The sequence below is a fragment of the Rhinolophus ferrumequinum genome, chromosome 12 (genome assembly GCF_004115265.2).
Source record: "Rhinolophus ferrumequinum isolate MPI-CBG mRhiFer1 chromosome 12, mRhiFer1_v1.p, whole genome shotgun sequence".
Lineage (NCBI taxonomy): Eukaryota > Metazoa > Chordata > Mammalia > Chiroptera > Rhinolophidae > Rhinolophus > Rhinolophus ferrumequinum.
Genome location: NC_046295.1, coordinates 53,964,529 through 53,982,555, shown reverse-complemented (window position 1 = coordinate 53,982,555; position 18,027 = coordinate 53,964,529). Strand labels below are relative to the sequence as shown.

At 46.3% G+C, this 18,027-nt stretch overlaps 2 protein-coding genes across 4 annotated transcripts in view; both read right to left on the bottom strand.

Moving 5' to 3' along the window:
• The window catches only part of TDRD7 (tudor domain containing 7), a 70,567-nt gene extending 69,538 nt beyond the window's left edge, over positions 1–1,029 (bottom strand). Inside the window, exon 1 of the mRNA XM_033123753.1 lies at positions 740–1,029. The gene's annotated coding sequence lies outside the window, so the exon portion shown is untranslated. The remainder of the gene's footprint in view (positions 1–739) is intronic.
• Positions 1,030–6,416: 5,387 nt separating this feature from the next.
• Positions 6,417–18,027, bottom strand: part of CCDC180 (coiled-coil domain containing 180) — a 49,864-nt gene continuing 38,253 nt past the window's right edge. For 2 of the 3 annotated variants that reach the window (XM_033122116.1, XM_033122117.1), the window contains 8 exons: positions 15,704–15,770; positions 14,811–14,952; positions 11,687–11,847; positions 10,983–11,120; positions 10,374–10,485; positions 8,665–8,770; positions 7,753–7,888; positions 6,417–6,619 (listed from right to left, as the gene is read on the bottom strand). In XM_033122116.1, the coding sequence (XP_032978007.1) occupies positions 6,488–6,619; positions 7,753–7,888; positions 8,665–8,770; positions 10,374–10,485; positions 10,983–11,120; positions 11,687–11,847; positions 14,811–14,952; positions 15,704–15,770 (994 nt within the window). In that variant the 3' untranslated portion in view covers positions 6,417–6,487. Of the gene's footprint in view, positions 6,620–7,752; positions 7,889–8,664; positions 8,771–10,373; positions 10,486–10,982; positions 11,121–11,686; positions 11,848–14,810; positions 14,953–15,703; positions 15,771–18,027 lie in introns of those variants that run through there. The other variant, XM_033122118.1, reaches the window with a different exon arrangement.

Here is an 18,027-nt window from a genome sequence, read left to right as displayed (position 1 = left end):
GCAGATGGGGCAGCAGACTGGTGCGGGCTCCAAGCCTCCTCCCACGGAGCTGAGGCTGAGAACACGATCCTGTTGGATCCTGGTGAGAGTTAAGACACACCTCATTCACGGATCCGTGTTTCCTTCAGAGCTTGGGGCTCTGTACCCACCCGCTGCTCACGGTTTGAGAGGAACGGACGGTCTTGTGTCCTGCGTTACTTGAGCGGCCTGCAGGGGCAGGTCTATAGAGAGAAGCCCGCGCCTTTAAGGAACTTAAAGCTCCTGGTGTAAAACACCGGAGTTCAAACAGCCCGGGACGCTGACATCTCTGGCTCCAGGCGGCGGCCGTGGCCGGTCCCGCCGGTCCCGGGAACCACTTCCCGGTCAGCGTCTCCCGCCCCTGTCCACACCCGCACGGCCGTACTTCCCCCCACTGCACCGAGTTTCCCAGGCGGCGGGCGGGTCCGACCGGCTGACTCCCGGTGAACGTCCGTCCCGGCCCCGACCGGACGGAGGAGGGGTCCCATCAGAGATTTAAAACACAACGCTCTGGAACTCCAACTACCCCGGCGCCCTGCCCGCTTTCCGGGGGACGGGACCACGGCATCGCCCCGAGGCTGCAGGGAAGCGGCCCCGGGCCCGTTCGAGTCCCGCCCGAGCCACTGTCCCGCTAGAGACACAGGTGCGCCGCACCCGCCCGAAAGCTCGTCGGACTTCGCCCGGCACCTGTCGCGCCCGCAGCGACAGGACCTGCGCTCACCTCGTCCCGGGGGCCCACGGCCCGTCCCCGCGCCTCTGGGCCCAGCTCCCGCCGCCGTCTCCGCCAGCGCACCAGCCGCGACCGCCGCCCACTTTCGGTTTCCCCGCACAGCCCGAGCCGCCACCGCGGCTGAGGAATCACCTCAAGCCTCCGCCCCGCCCCGCTCCGCCCCGCCCCGAGGGCAGCCCGGCCTCGACTCTGCGCACGCGCGGGCACCCAGGCCTCGTCGGACCACGCCGGCGTCCGCGCGTGGGAAGGGAAACCGACGCCGCCTAGCGGTTTCTGCGCGTGCCCACGCACGGGCCGACGGCGAAGCCGGCTGCTGGCTGGGCGCAGGAGCGCCTCCTCGTGGATAACGCAAGTACAGGCGGGCCCGGAGGACCCGGGACCCAGCCGACCTCACCAGCCAGCACTCAACGTGCTCCTGCTGGTTGGTTCATCTTCCGATCAGATGTTTCATTCAATTCTGGCTCATTTGCTTTTTATTCTTCTAGACACCCACCGGGTCCACTCATTTCCTTTAGGTCTTTTCTCAGGCCTCACCTTTTCAAGGAGGGTGGCCACACTCTCAAAAACGTCAACATCCTTCCCGTATATTCCTGTTTCCCTTCTCAGTTTTTTCTCTCTTTAGCACCTGTCGAGCACACTATGTGTTTTACTTATCTTTTCATGTGTATTGTCCTCAAATTAACGCTCTTTGAGCACAAGGATTTTTGTCTGGTTCCCTAGTCTATTCCCAGAGCCTAGGATAGTGCCTGGCACATGATAAGCGTGACATAGATATGTCAAATTCATTCATTCTAAAATTATTGAATACATAATATTTATTCGCTTATTTCTTCTGCACATAAATTATACTAACATATTGAGCATATTGGTTTATAGTCCTTAAATCAATATTGAATACCTGTCCGCATTCATTCTATATGCATTTACTGAGGGCCTATTTATTTTTTACAACTTCCTTGAGGTATAATTGAGATGCTCTAAGCCGTACATGTTTAAAAGGTACAATTTGATGTTTTGACGTAGGTATACAGCTGTGAAACTATCACTACCATAAAAATAATGACCATATCCATCACCCCAAAAAGTTTCCTCATGCCCTTATAATCCTCATCTCTTGTGCCTCTGTCCCTTGTCCTCTCAACCATTCATGTGCTTTCTGTTGCTATATTTAACTTGCTTTTTCTAGAATTTTTTATAAATGGATTCATACAGTATGTGCTGTCTTTTTGGTGGTGGGGGGATCCCAGTTCTTTCACTCAGCATAAGTCTGTTGAGATTCACCCATGTTACTGTGTGTACCAACAGTTCATACCTTTTTATTGCTGAGTGGTATCCCGTTGTATGGATATACTAAACCTACCGTATGACACAGCACTTCCATTCCCACGGTTTACCCAAGAGAAATGAAAGCACATATCCCCATCCCCAATGGACAAGAATGTAAATAGCAGCTTTGGAAAATAACTCAAAATGGAAACACGTAAATGTCCGTCAGAAGGTGAATGGACACTCAACCAGTATAAATTGAACACCTGCGGTTAAATAACTCTTAGTTGGAGTGCCAACTAGGTTGAGGCACAAGCCTGTGCTTGAGGAGCTTTCGATTCAGTGAAAAGATCTAGTAGATTGGAAGGAGCTCATGGAAGCTCTGATAGCCCATGCTTGGGGAACTTCTTTGAACACAGTTCTCTTTTATACTCCCACATCTCATCCCTAAGTCTGCCCAGATGTCTCTCCCTGGCCCTTCCCTCCATCCTGCTGCCGTATTTCAGTGTTTCAGAGCTCTCTCTCCCTTCTCTCTCCTCTAATCTGCTCCACACACTGCAGTGGATTCAATACACCTAAAATACAACCGACCCAATTTGGACTCTGCAGTACTCAGATCATATTAAGATGGGAAAGATGTAAAAAGCTGCTCCCCGTTGAAAAAGGGCCAGTTGAAGTAGGAAATTAGGAACAACTCCAGAGTCCAATGTGCAAAGCAAGTCATAAAACAATGAGTTGACCCCAAGTCTAAGATCCTTTATCCTTGCAAAGGGGTTCCATGTTTAGACTGTTTTATATATAAACAAAACTGATGCTCTGCAGCTAGTTTTTTTTTAAAATCAGCTTTACTGATGAATAGTTTACGTATAATAAAAATTTTAAATGTACAGTTTGATGAATTTTGACAAATGTATTCACTCATGTGTCCACCACCACAATCAAGATACAGAACTAGGTGACCATTCCCAAAAGTTCCCCTGTGCCTCTTTACAGTCCATTTCCTCCCCCGACATCCAGCCCCTGGCAGCCAGTGATCTATCACTATAGCATTGTCTTTTCCAGAATGTCATGTAAATGGAATGATACAGTATGTATTCTTTTGTGTCTGGCTTCTTAGCATAGTGCTTTTGAGAGTCCCCTATGTTGTTGCATAGATCAGTGGCCTGTTCCTTTTCATTGCTGAGTAGTATGCCATCGTATACATGGATATATCACAATTTATCCATTCATAGTTGGTACACGTTTGTTTCCAGTTTGGGGCTATTATGAATAAAGCTGCTATAAATGATCAAGTCTTTGTGTGGGCCTCTGTTTTTCTTGCACAAAGACTTAGGAGTGGTATTGCTGCTTGTAGAATAAGTGCATGTCTGACTTTATAAGAACTGTCAAACTGTTCTCTAAAGTGGCTGCACAATTTTGGACTCTCCCTTCTTACCCCCCAGCAATGTATGAGAGTTCCAGTTGTTCCAATTACTCTTTAGTACTTAGTATTGTCAGTCTTTTTAATTTTAGCCATTCCAGTGGAGATACAGAGATATCACATTGAGGCTTTAATTTGCATCCTCCCATGACTAATGATATTGAGTATCTTTTCGTGTTTATTGGCCCTTCGTATATGTTCTTGCGTAAAGTGTCCATTCTAGATAGATTTTTGACTAAGACATATCAGGGGGTTCTCAGAAGTCCCTGGGTAGCTGACATAGCAAAGGCAGGTTAGGGAGTTGCGTTTCTTTTCTTTGGGAATGGTCTAAGGCCCAGGGAGTTCAAGAATTAATCCCCATGCCCTGGATATAATTGGATTTGAGGGGAATTAAGGGACATCGGAGGTGACACAAATTGGTTACTCTTTAGGCACAATGGTTCTTACCTTTTGTGGGGGAAGGAGGTCAGAATATGTGAAAGTAATACATAGATACAAAATTTGTCATAAGGTTTCAGAGGTTTTGCACTCCCTTTTCGTAATAACCTCTCTTGGAGGGCAAATCAAGGCTCAGGTGTGAGGAAGGAAGATGGATTTGTTGCCAGCTTATCCTGGGCTGAGAAAGGTGGAAGTTTTTCAAGTGTGAAACCCCCATCTAAAGCCCTTCATGCATTTTTGTCCACACCTAGTGTGTTTATTTGGAGACAGCCATATTAGACACAAACACCAAAACACCTACACAAGGCAGACAGGACCAGAGCTGTTGGTTGAGTTGAATTTCTGTCCTTTCCTCCCTTCTCTCAGATCAGCAAGCACCACTTAGAACGAAAAGGGAGACAGCACCCAGGTTCCCAGAGCCTATCTGTTCCTCACATCTCACCTGATGGATTTTGTGTGTGTGTGTGTGGTTTGCGGTACAGCCCAAGACAGAGACACTCCTTGCCCGCCCTCTCAGAGCCTTTTGGACTTTATAGCTGCCATAGGCAGCTTTACCAACGTCTCTTCCACCCTCCCATATTTAGAGAGCCAATTTTAGAGACTTCTGGTCGCCCTCAGCTCACTTGCCATCTGAACTCATCTGTTTCTTCTCTATATCGTCTTCAAAAAGAAAGCCAAAACCAAAACTCTCCATCACCTTATGTACCAGCAAACGAGGCACAGGCACTTGGTAGTGGCATTAGTCAGTGTCTTGAGGAATTCCTCTCCCTGGAAATCTTCCTTGAAGCCCCCACCTGAAAGTGATTCCTCCTTCAGCTGAGCTCCTAGAGGACCTGACTTGTTCCTCAAACATTTACAGTGGAGGAAAATGTAGAAGTGATTCTATGTCTCATCTCTCTTGTGAACTTGAAAGAAAAAAAATATAGATTTTATTCATCTTTTTTCCCTTAGTTATTTAATTGCAGATCATTTTACCGAAAGTAATTTTAACTCCTTTTCGAAGCTAAACAACAGCATGTTCAAAATGATACGTGTGGATGAAACCCAGCCTCGCTGGTATTTCTGCATACGTAAGGTCAGGAGGGACCCATGACAGACGGGATCTCTGGACAGATCTACTTTTGGTTAATCATTACCATCACGATCACTTCCTCTCCCATCAGCTATTGCCTCACAAACAAATGCAGAGAAATTTCTAGACAATTGTATTCATTTTAACTGAGTAAGGAGAAAAAAAAAAAACAAACACAACACAACAAAAGGGAGAGATTGCCAGAGCTCCGCTAAAATCCAGGCTGTGGTACAGCTCAGGACGTGCTGATTAAGCAAAATTTCCTAATCTCCCCACAAAGGCCTCCACGGTGAGTCAGCTGAAAGGGGCTAATCCCCACAAGAGACTGATCCCTAAGAGGCCACACAGCCACTGAACACTGGCAAATGGGATAACAAAAGCTTAAATCGATATTGAGCAGAGAAAGGTCATAGAAGCAAGAGGGGAGGGTCATGGCTATTGAAGAGATTCCTTCTGTCATTCCACAGCTCAGCCGTGGGCAAGACCCATCCATTAGGATGATTCCAAGGATGCAGATATTGATTTGTCAGCTGGTTAAGGGCCCAGTTGTGGGGTAGCGCATGGAGCTGCGGGTAACTAATACTTTAAGCAAAGCAACCAACTAAAATATTGCTGGTTCTATAACAGCCAGTCAACCAGCTGGTACAAAATGTATACTGCACTAGAAGGTGGGGTGAGGAAAGAAAAAGGAGCGAGAAGAAACCACATAAGTATATAAGGAGCCTACCTCATGAGTCACTAAAAGAGAGAAAGCAGGTGAAAACGTAAATTGATGCAAAGTCAAAATGCCAACCATGTAAAAGAAACAGGAGTTGATGATGTCGAGAAAAGAATATTAGCAGCCTGTCCAAGTGGCATAGAAAGTTAATGACAAATGAGACTTGGCATGGTTGGGCCACTTAGAAATCGAAGAGGAGAAAAATCGACCAAAAAAAAAAAAAAGACCACAGGATGGAGGTTTCCAAAGAGAATGATCTGAGTCCTGTGGGATTAAAGAGGCTAAAAGGAAAATTAAGGAGGCCTAGAAGATTTTTTCCAAAATGCTGTAATTTGGCCAGGCAAGTTGCCAGGCAGATACCCAGTCAACATTGGCTTAATTCTTCACTGGTTCTAGGAATCACTGCATAGTTGCAATTATAGCCCACATTTAGTTAAATGTAAAATATATTCTTTCTCATAAGTTTTAATTAATTCATTTTCTAAGGTGAAGTACCAAGCATGACTTTTGGAAGTTACTTCCTTTGAAGTACTGGACTCTGTTTTCAGTGAGCCATTCCTGTCGCCCTCCATCCCTGAGAACCATGTGGAACTCCCTTTCACCTCGGTCTTCCTCTTTGGAACTGATGTCCACGTGGGCAGGTGCTACATCATGTCCTGGTCACTGATGGAGCCAAAGTGCTGCACACAGACCAGGGATGGATGGATGGATGGATGGATGGATGGATGGATGGATGGATGGATGGACAGATGGATGGAAGGACAGACGGATGGATAAGGGAGGCATCCATACAAAATGAGCCTTTATTTGGAGTGCGTTGAGGTGTCACAAGTACAGGCCCTGGATAGTGTGTATGGAGCGCTTCCAGCTGTCCTTCCAGCGCTGAGCCGCCTTCACCTGCAATGTGTTGTCATCCTGGATCTTCTTCAACTCCTCTTCAAATGATGCTAAATATTTCTGGGAACAAGGCAGCAGCAGGACGCTGCATGAGGAGACACTTCTGAATTCTGTGCCCTAAAAGAACTCTGTAACTTGCTGGCAGGTAGTTTTTAACCCACCCCAGGCATTGGCAAGATTTCCATAAGTCATTTCTCATGTGATTTGCTCAACAACTGACCAGGCAGGTGCTACTGTTTTCCTTGTTCTGTAGACGGGGAAACCGAGGCTCAGAGCCTTGCCTGAAGGTCATCCAGCTAGAAAGAGGCTGAGCAGGGAGTAGGATCTGGCCTCCGGGACTCTGCACGCCTTCCTAACTGCTGTCCTGGAACTCAGGCTTCCTGCTTCCTCGGGAGGCTGAGTCCTCCAGGCCCTGAGCAGGCAGAGCTGCCCCCTCTGCCTGGGGCTGAACATGGTGGCCCAGTAAGGGCCAGCCCTGGGCACTGTAGGCTCTCTCAATATCAGTCAGCCTATCTCTGGGCAGGACAAGGTTTCTCTCTAGGCACCAGGACCAAAGATCAGCACATCATCAGAGCTGAGAGGTCCCACAGGTGACATCTGAGAGTAGCCTCTTCCTTAGGCAGGCCCCGTGAGTGTCTAACAGGCACGTGGGTTCTAACCCTAGCTCTGCTACTCTGCAGTGGTATAGAGGGGGGCATGTTTCTTTAAGCCTTAGTGTCCTCAGCAGTAACCTGGGGACAATTCTACCTTCCTCGTGAGGTTGTTATAAGGATTCAGTGAGATGCCTCATGTTGAGAACAGAAGCTATAGTAGGTACTCAGTAACTATTAGCTATTGTACCCACTACTCCTGGGGTCTCTGTGCTTCTAACTCTGTCCCCTCGCTGTGACCCAACTGTTCCTCTGGAAAACCTCCCTTCACCCTGCCCTCAGTCTGGGTGGGGTGTCCCTCTGGGTGCCCGCGGCACTGGGGCTCAGCCATCAGACCCACGCTGTCACTGGGACTGGACATGACCCTCTGCTTTAGAACATTAACTGTTGACACTGTGTCTGGAGCACCTTGACGTGTCATCTGCTCCAAGGGCCAAATGTCAGGGCACCTGTGACAGGAAGAGACCTCCTTCCCCAGCCAGCCAAACGGAGCTGCCCTGTGCTCCCCTGGATGTTTCCATCCCAGCCCAGCCCTTCATTCACCAGGTAGACAGCATCTCGGGCTTCCACGGCTGCCAGGTGGCCCAAGGTGGTTTTGGTGGTGGTGATCGATGAAGTTTTCCGGAGGAGAATCTTGTTTTGGATGGTGACTGCGGTGGGTTTGATTCCGGGCCACTTCCTACAAACAAACATGCATGTCAAAGCCCACAGACTTGGCTTCATCATTCACAGTGTACCCACTAACCCTGGGGGGACAGGTTAGCCTTTCTTTAAATGTCTTAATTAAAAGAAAAAAACCTTCTGAGCAGTCAATGTTAAGTTTCTTCAAGTTCTTTTTCATATTTTCACACTGTTGAAAGCCATGTGAATAGACAGTCTTGGGTTCTGCATGGGGAAGGGGAATGCTATGCCTCTAGTTGCTTCCTGTTCCTGGGCCTCACTTTCCTCCTCAGTCTGCCAGCCAGGTGGCAGTCACTGGTTCCTGGTCCATTTATCCGACTGTGCTGTAAAAGCTACTGCTTAGAACTTAGCTCCGCAAATCACTGCCTTACTTCTTCCAGAGTCATATTCTTGACACACAGGGACAAGCACTTTGATAGCTCCTGGCACACATGACACAACTGCAGTGGTTCGCTGTGCCACCAGTGCCACCAGGGACCCAGAACGTGCCTCACACTGGGACAGGCCTCCCTTTCTTTGTGGGCCCCTTTGTGGGACCTTATTATGTCAACTAACAGTTGCTGAGCTTTCAGTATGTGCCAGGGGCCCTCCAAGTACAATCTCATTTCACTTTCTCTTCATAACATCAGGTGAGGTAGGCTGTGGTGCCCATTTCACAGAAGAGGAAACTGAGGCTTAGAACATAATGCCATTCCCAGGTGACCAGGTCTGTTATTCCACAGCACCGTCCTCAGCAAATAGCCATGCGTGTATTCCTTCTGTTCTTCCTCTCACCTGCTCCCCCGTTCAATCAGGGGCTTCTCACTCTCTTCCTCCAGGGAGAGTCCGGTGAGTTTCCTCCGGATGAGGATTGATGTTTTCTGTCTGGGGGGCTCTATCCCTGGCAGGCAAAAGACAGGTTACTGACCGTGGCCTCACTCACAGCCTGAGATCAAGGGGCCTACCCCCTGAATTTAGAGAAATGAGGGTTTACTCCTCTCCTCCCCACTTGGAGTCTCCCAGGGGAGGGCAGAGCCCCTCCCACAGTAAAGTTGACTATACCATATATATGTAGGCTGTATTCTTAATGTTCTTTGTAATTCAAACTGAATTTCTTATTGTACTATAATAAATATTTAGTGTCTTTGTAATAAAAAAATTTAGTAAAAATAACGTTTTAATTACTTAATAGACTCGTGATAAATGGATAACGTTTAATACATGATTGAGTCTTTGTATAGTTATAAAAGTAATACGCACATTATAAAAACTTTAAACATCACCTAACCTGGGAAAAGAAAAGATTCTAGAAGTGTCTCCCAATCCCAGCCACCAGAGGTGAGTGCTGTCAACAGTCTGGTACCTGTCTCTCAGGCTCTGTCTCTCTATCTATCTCTCTGACACAGATTCATTTATATATACGTGACTACGCGTGTTTATATCATGTGTGTGGTTTTTCTAATGGTATCATATATAAGTGCTGACTGTCAATTTGTGTTTTCACATAACAGTATTACTGGCTCCCTTTCCACATGGGCACATATAGACCTATTGAACCCACTTTAACAGCTGTACAATATTCACTTGTACATCTGGATCATCGTTTATTTAACCAATCCCCTATACCTGGATATTAGTGTAGTGTCCAATTCTTTGCAATTTCAGTGCTGTGACGAATACGCTTGAAAATATATCTTTGAAAAATGAGTGCAAGTATTTCTGTTGGATGAATTCCCAGGGTAACAACTGCTAGGTCACAGTTGTGTACATTGAGAATTCTGACAGGTACTGACAGAGGGTTCTCCGAGAGAGTGGTATTGATGTCATACTTCTTCTCCAAGGGTCCCTGTGGCACTTGGGCTTCCTCACATTCTCACCAGGGCTGGTTGCCACTGAGCTTAAAATCCTTGCAAGGCTCTTGGTGAAAGCTGATATCTTAATAATGTTTGTATCCACATTTTTTATCATCAGTAAAGTGAAGCACCTTTTACATTTACTGGCCATAGGAATTGCTTCTCTTTTGAATTGCATATGTTTGTCCTTTGTCTCTTTTTACAAATTTGACTCATACAACAAGTATATTCGGCCTTTTTCTGATCTTTAGGTTATTAGGAATATTTTTCCAGTTTGTCGTTTGTCTTTTCATCTTTCGATATTTTTCCTTGTTTTTCTTTTGGCCACAGAGAAGTACCAGCCATTTCCTTTACGGTTTCTGGCTCTCATCTCATACTTAGGAAAGCTGACCCTATCTCAAAATCATGAAAAGATTTACTATTAGGGCTTCATTGTTTACATATAACCTTCGACCCTTTTGGGATTTGCTTTTTAAATTAAAAAAAAAAGTTACTTTTAATGAAAACAAAAACAAAAATTCATCAGTCCCCTCAGTGGAGAATCTGTTTTCATTCTGGTGGAACTGGGGGAAAGCAGAGCCCTCCAGGCCCATCAGCCCGCACCTCACCCACCGCCTGGGGCCAGGGCACACGGCCGGTGGTGCCACTTACTTGCAACCTGGACATCGTCAATGGTGACCACCTCATCTAATTGCAGCAGGAACTTCTCAGCGAAGGTGGCCAAGCTGGTGATGAAAAGGCAGCCACACTTCCTAGTAGATTCCTGGAGAAAATACAGGGGACCTCGTGCTGCAGGGAGAGGAACTCGCCTCCAAAAGTAGGCTGAGGGTGGATCTGGGGAGCCAGCAGGTGAGACAAGACCAAAGTCATGTGTCATTGTGTTCACGTTAACTGGCATCTGGTCCTCAGCCAGGAGGCCTCTCCCAAGAGGTAGAGGTGACTTGGCTTGAAGATAAGAAATGATTCAGAAATTGCCAAGGGACAATTCACCAAAGAGGAAATAGAACTAGACCTGGATCTTGAAAAAAAAAGTTCTCACTAGTAATTTTGTAATTAATTTAGAAATCAAAAAAACTGGCAAGTTAAAGACAGCCAACAAGGATCATCTCCACCAGTAAAACCTGCCCCCTCTCATGCCCCGCGTAGGCCAGGGTGCCAGCGCCACGCTTGGTGCTGTTGGTGGGCTGTCAATTGGGTAATCTCTCCGGAGGGCAGTGCAGTGCTCAGCACCCGGACCTGGGAGTTGACAGCACCACTGACCTCCAGCTTCTCCCTGGTTTCCCTAATCATGGTGTCCACATCTTCCTGTCTTTTCTCTTCCATTCGACATAGAGACTCCATTTCTTGGAAACATGCAGGGTGTCCAAGATTTGGATGGAGACTCTGGGCATTTTCATCCTTCAATCAAAACATCCAGAAATCAGCAAGGATTTTGATACCAGTATCTCAAGGTCAGGACCAAAAAGTCCCTGGCCCATGTCCTCTGCTAATTATGGCCATGGCCAGACTGAGGAGTACTCTGACCTGGGTGTCTGAGGGCCAAGGGCAGAGGAGTGGCAGAGAAGGCAAGATAGGGGCATGGCTGGAGCCAACTCTGAGGGTAGGGAGAGGGCATCTGTGCAGCACAATCAGGGCTTTAGTCCAGTGAAATCAACAGCATCCACATCCCATGGCTGCAAGGACCAGGTGGACAATCATTGTTGATCTCAATGACCAGGGCCACACAGAACCCAGCTGACCCACCCATTCAATCCAACAAGGAGTGTACTGAATGTTTTCTATGAAGAAGCTATTGACTCCACTCTCATTTCTCCAATGCCTCGTGTCCCTCAGCCCTCATCCAACAATCCCAAGCCTAGCCCATTGCATTCCCTGGGACTCAGTTCTGCCTATGCCCTGCACCCATTTCTGAATTCCCAGGGCCCCTGGTCCTGGAGAGGAAGAGCTGGTCCTGGGGCCCTCACCTTCCTTTTCTCCAGTTGCTTCTGATAATCCCAGAACTGTTCCTGGATCTCTCTGATGGAGGTGCAAAATCTTTTCCAGTGGTTCTCCTTGAAATTCTCCATCACCAGCCAACATACCTGGGGCAGCAGCTCCTCAAATCTCCTCATCTGGGCTCGTAATTCTGTCAACATTGGGGGTTAGGGGTCAGGGGAGAGGACAGAACAGAAGTTGCTGAGGCGATCTCTCTAACAAAGGCTCAAAGCAGTTTCCCAGAGAGAAAGACTTGGTCTTCAATGTGGTAAGAGCTATTTCATCAAAAGGGATCCTGTGTTCAAACCAGCATAGAAAATAGAAAATTCTGGATTAAACAAGTTAAAAGGACTTCTCTTTTATACTCTGCAGGATTTTTCAGCTCATTTAAAATGCATTGTGTCTTTTAGCAGTTCTGTCTCATCCATTATCTCTTTAAATATTGTCTCGACTCTAGTCTGTTTCCTCTCCCCTTGGACCTCTAAACAGCTATTTGTTAGACGTATTCCTTCCTCTATATCTCTTCACCTCTCTCCCCAATGTTTATGTTTTTCTGTGTTGTATTTTGAGTTTTTTCTTTGGATCTATCTTCCAGTTCACCGATTTCAGCTCCAGCAGTGAATAATCTGATAGCAAAGCCATTCATAATTTTTAAATGTTAACTATTTATTTTCCCAAGAGAGGAGTTCTACTTGGTTCTCTTTCATATCTACTTGGTCATTTTATTAGTCTCTTGCTCCTTACTCGTGTTTCCAATTTGCTCTTTAATAAGTACATTCTTTTATATTCTGTGTTTGAGATGTTCAATATCTGAAGTTTTTACTGGCCTCATCCTGCTGTCTCATGTTCAAGGTGCCTTTTTTCCTTGTGTTTGTGTTTTGTTTGTTTGTTTGTTTGTTTTTACTGTGATCTCTTATTCTGGGCATTTTATTTGTGGGACTCCTTGGAGGCCTGAATTGAAGGTGGGTTTTACTAGAGATCTGTAGTGTCTCCACTAAAGAGGTATCTGAGCACAACTCCCTAATTCAAGATCATTTTTAGCTAACATATCAGCAAGAGGTCTATGGGATGATCCACAGAAACAAAGCTGAATTCAGGTCTATCTCAGTGTGACTTTAGGTTTAAAAACTACATAACAGCTGGCTTATAGTCATGGATTCTCATTGGAGTTTTTCTTCTTCTTTAGCCAGTACCAAGGTTTTTAATAAACAGTTGACCTTCTAGTTGTGGGGCTGAGAGAGGTGGTTTTTGTCTCATTCACCTCACTCGGCAGGTGGAGTCCCAGTTTTACGTGGCATATGTCCTTTTAGACTTTCCACCTAGGGAGGTCTAAGGCTTTGTCTCCAACGCCCTGAAGGCCACAAAAACAAGGAGTCAGTGAAGCCCTTAGGGCAAAAGCCAAAATTACTGCTCAATTATAGTTCTTATTTTGTTTAATTTTAAGGCCTTGTGTGTTTCTTACTTTATAGCTATCTCAATGCATTTAAAAGAGTTCATCACAAAAAAATTCTATCCAGCATTTTCACATGTTTCCAGTGGGAAAGTTGGTCAGGACACTGGACTCACAAACTGTAGGAAACGGAAGTGTCCCTTTCATGTGAACTATGAATCTTCCAGAGAGGGATATAATTTGCTGCATTTCTTGACCATGGAAACTTCCTTTTGAGGAGGGTCATGTAGGACGGGATCCCACAGAGTTCACTTGGGGGAAATTCTGAGCTAGAGAAACAAAATGGTGTCTGTAGTCTCAATTCCGGTCATTGCCCAACCACATAACGAGAACTACGGCAGACTGTTTCTCTTATATATGGCAGGTCTATGCAACGGGCTTCATCCTCAAAAACGCCTCGCATGGTGGGTTTTGCCTTTATCCCCAGTTTACAGACAGGGAAAGTGAGGCTCACAGAGGTGAGGTGACTTGGTCAAGGTCATGCAGCTGGGAGATGGCAGTACTGGGTCATGACCCCAGATCTGGCTATCCCCCATTCCTCTCCCTCTTCTACCCTCAACCAATACAGCAGGCCTGTGATGGTCCCTCACGTTCCCTGCCTTAGAAGCAGAAAAAATTAGGACTGACAACTGCATGAAACAGATATGACTGTGGACAAAGATGTAGAGGAACATGGAGAAATGGGCAAAAGGGAGGCCAGTGGGCATGTTTTCTCAGCTCCTTTAATGTCATTACAGTAAATGTAAACGGCAAGGTGTATTCTACCTGCCTGTTTTCATGTCCCTATTCTCCAGGAGGCTGCTTCTACCAAGTTCAACATAGCCCAGCATAGGCCAGGCACTCTGGAAGGATTCTTCAAATGATTAAACACAGTTACCATATGACCCTGCAGCTCCATTCCGAGTTCATCCAGGGTATACATACCCCAGAGAAATGAAAACATGTGTCCACACAAAAACTTGTACATGACTGTTCATGGCAGCATGATTCACAGTAGCCAAAAGGTGGAAATAACCAAATGTCCATCAGTGAATGAATGGATACACAAAATGAGGTAAATGCGTACAATGTAATATGATTCAGCTGGAAAAAGGAACCAAGTGCTGATACACTAATATATACCCTGGATGAACCTTTAAAACATTATACAACATGAAAGAAGCCAGACACAAAAGACCACATCCTACATGATTCCATTCATATGAAAGCCCAGAATAGAAAAATCTACAGAGACAGAAAGCTTAGTGGTTGCTTAGGGCTGGGGAAGTGATGGAGGGACAAGGGATTCTAAAACTGACGGTGGTAATGGTTCTACAACTCTGAATATACTAAAATCCACTGAATTGTACACTTTATATGGGTGAATTGTACTATATGAATATCTCAATGAAGCTGTCAAAAATATCTGCAGCAAACAAAATATTTTTAGTGATACAAATCTTCCCTCAAGAAAAGGGAAACTTTGGGGTGGGGGGCGCAGGCCATCGTTGTTTCTCCCAGTTTAATGTGATCAAGGCTTTGACCTAATTCTAAGATGTGTGTTTTTCACAGGGAGGCTCCCCTGCCTTCCCTGGTGACTTCCAGGTCAGGAGGGTAATGTCCAGGCCGTGAGGTCCAGGCCGAGCTCAATCAGTGGCTTCATGTCACCCCCTACCCGCACCCACCTATGAGGCAGGAGTTGTGGTACTTGTTGGTCTGGCTCTGGTACTCCAGAATCTTCTTGCCGATGTTCTCCGCGCACTGGTCGAAGGTGTCGTACATGCAGTCGGGCCTGGTGATTGAACGCTTCTCTTTGCGGTAAAACTCCTGCAAGAGAGGGTTCCCCAGTGTGTGGGCAAGGCCCCTGCATATGGGACTCTGGCCCACGCTCCTGACGTCCTCCACCCTGCTCTCGACACCCCCAGCCTTCTCTCATGCTGTCCCCTATGCCTGCGATGCTGACTTCCTGTCTGCCTGCCCTTTTCAGCACTGCCGGCACTATAGGGCTACGTGAGGCACGAGTGAGTAAACGCAAAATTCAAGACCAAAATGGAATCTCATTTCAATGGCCAGGTTGCGAGCTTCCTATAGCACCAAGCTGTGTACTGGGCTGTGGGCCACTAATATGGATGACGCAGAGGCCCTGCTCTGAAGGACTCACAGCCCAGGAGGAGGCAGACAGGAAAATGCACAGACACCCCTGTGTTGAGTGTGCTGGAACAGGGCACTAGGTAGCTCCCACTGAAGGACCCCAGGTGCCACTCCCATCGCCCCGCCCGTTTCCCTGTGTTGCTGCCATGCCTGTCACCCCCCTGCTGAGCACTGGCCTCGTTCCGCTTGGCACACCCAGTATCTGACATATGGTTAGTGTCCAAGAAATGTTTGGTGGCCGAATGAATGTGTAAATGAATGAACGAGGTTTAGGTGGGTAGCCATGGTCATGGGAGCTAGAATCCCCTTTCCTCGGTTTCACCCACAAGGCCATTAGCAGCAGGGTGTGGGAGGCAGAGGCAGCTGGGGACATGTGGTCCGCAGCTGGCAGAGGGGAAGGCCGAGGCCTATGGGCAGCTGCCCTCACCTCCACGACATTCAGCAGATGCTCATTTTTCTCCCAGAGGAGGGTCAGGATGATCCCTTTAAAGTCCCTGCAACACACATGAGACAAATCCCTGAGGGGCCTGGTCTAATTGGTGTGGACAAAACCAAATGGACAGACTATTCCAAGGCCTCAGCAGTGCAACCAGAAGTGGAGCTGGACTGTTCATGGGATGCCCAAGCATGTGATGCCCACTGTGGACAAAGATGTAGAGGAACATGGAGAAATGGGCAATTTCTATTTCTATTTGTCAAGGTTAATGCCTCTTGCATGTGACGAGCTGGGTTTTCCCCTATTCCAAGCCTATTCTCCTCTGGCCTCATCACTCCTTGTCATCATTCACTCCGTCCTCAGAGCCTTCGCACACGCTGATTCTTCTCCAGAGAACACTGCTAACTTTTCCTCTTGGTCACATTTGTTGTTGCTCTTCCTCAGATCCCGGCTTGGTGGCAATTCCCGACTGCCTCGTTCCAAAGCTCCCAGAGGGGCCCTCAGCTCCATAGTACCCCTCAACAAGGGGATTTGGGGTTGCTTTGGGTGACTGGCTGATTAACTGCCATCTCTCCCAGCAGGTGGTAACACCCACCATGACGCGGACCATGTGTGTCTATTTTTCTTCATCACGGAACCCCCAACCCCAGTGCAGTGCCTGTGCCTCTCTGTGCCTCAGTACTGGTTGAAAAAAGAAATAATGGTTTCTTATAAATATTAATCAAATGAGCAGGACTTCCTGTAGGACCAAACATTCTCCTTCTAGTACCTCTGGCCTTAGGTAACTGCACAGGGTTTAATGAAACCAATTTGCACAGATCCTGTGGATATTCCTGTCCAATTAGGTCACCCAACTCTGTAGTAAGAGCGAAGTAAAGGACAGATGTATTAGAACTACATGAAGCTGTAGGACACTTCATTTTTCATAATTTTTATAAAGTGATGCAGTGACTATTTATAAACACACCATTGTCAGCCAATTTCTAAAATATATGTAACAGGTCACTTGATCTTTCATTTTAAAATTCCTTCATCATAATTAAAGAAAATTGAAAATATGCTAAAAAACAAGAAGGAAAAATGAAATGATAACATTTTATTGTAATGCCTTTTGCTGATTTTAAAATAGGTTTGGAATTAGGTTCATGTATCTCTTACATTCTGCTTTTCTTGCCTTGAGAAAGAGGAGGGACTCACAAAGACTCTCTCCTTGACCAAACTTTAGACAGGCTCCTCTGCGCCCACGTTTCAACTAGGCCCCATCCTTGGGCCTTGTCTTCCGCTTGCTAAGTCAGTTTGGAGACAACCCACCCTTGAGAGCTGATCCCCCGGCCTGCCTGTAAACAAGTATCCTGTTAAGTAGTTTTAGCAGGAATCCCACTACCCTTGAATTTTCCATCCACTGACCCCACCCCCACCCCCACTCTGCACATTGGCTATAAATCCCCACTGTCCTTGTTGTATCCTGAGTTGAGCCCCATCTCTCCTGTTCCGACAGTGGGGGACACACTTAATGCCACGGTCCCATCTAATGTCCTCCTCATTGTTTTAACGAGTGCCAGAATAATTGTTTCTTTAATACCTCCCATCTGCAGTGCCTGGGAGGTCTCCAGCCTCCTTTGATAAACTGGGAATTTCCATTAAAATCTATGTAACGATTGGTTCATTGGAAAGGCAAAATATGGGATGGACCTGTTCCCTTTCCACTTCTTTGCATTCTAGTGAGAGTGTTTTCTCCATGTGTTTTTCCTAATTTTATTTCCTGCTTTGGGCATGGTCTCTTCAAATTCTCCCTTTACCCTACTCACTGAGTTCTCAAGGTTTCCTTTGTATTAGGTTGGTGCAAAAGTAATTGCCGTTTTTGCAATTATTTTTAACTTTTTAAACCACAATTACTTTTGCACCAACCTAATAATTTGCTGGGGGAGGCGGGGAGCCAATTTATAAAGGCCTTTTTCTTTGTTGTCCTTATTTACCACCATTGTTTCATGGCTGATTGTTACCTAACTTTTAATTGCATTTTAACACAGAGGAGTTTAAAATGTTGTTTGACAAGTGTTTTCATCTTTTTCCTTGTAATTTCATCTAGTGCTTCTCAGTGTGAAAATCTTGTATTAAGGGAGGCCTATTGGTGACACTTGGGAACCTGCTGGTTCCTCTCCACAGCTCTAAGAGAAGGCTTCTCTTCTACCCACTGTGCAGAGAAGACTGAGGCTTGGGGAGAAGTCTCTTAGCCCCAATGTGAGGGTAAAAACATAACCATTCTGATTCTATTTTCTGAGCAATTAACCACTGTGTAAAGCCAAGAAAGTCTC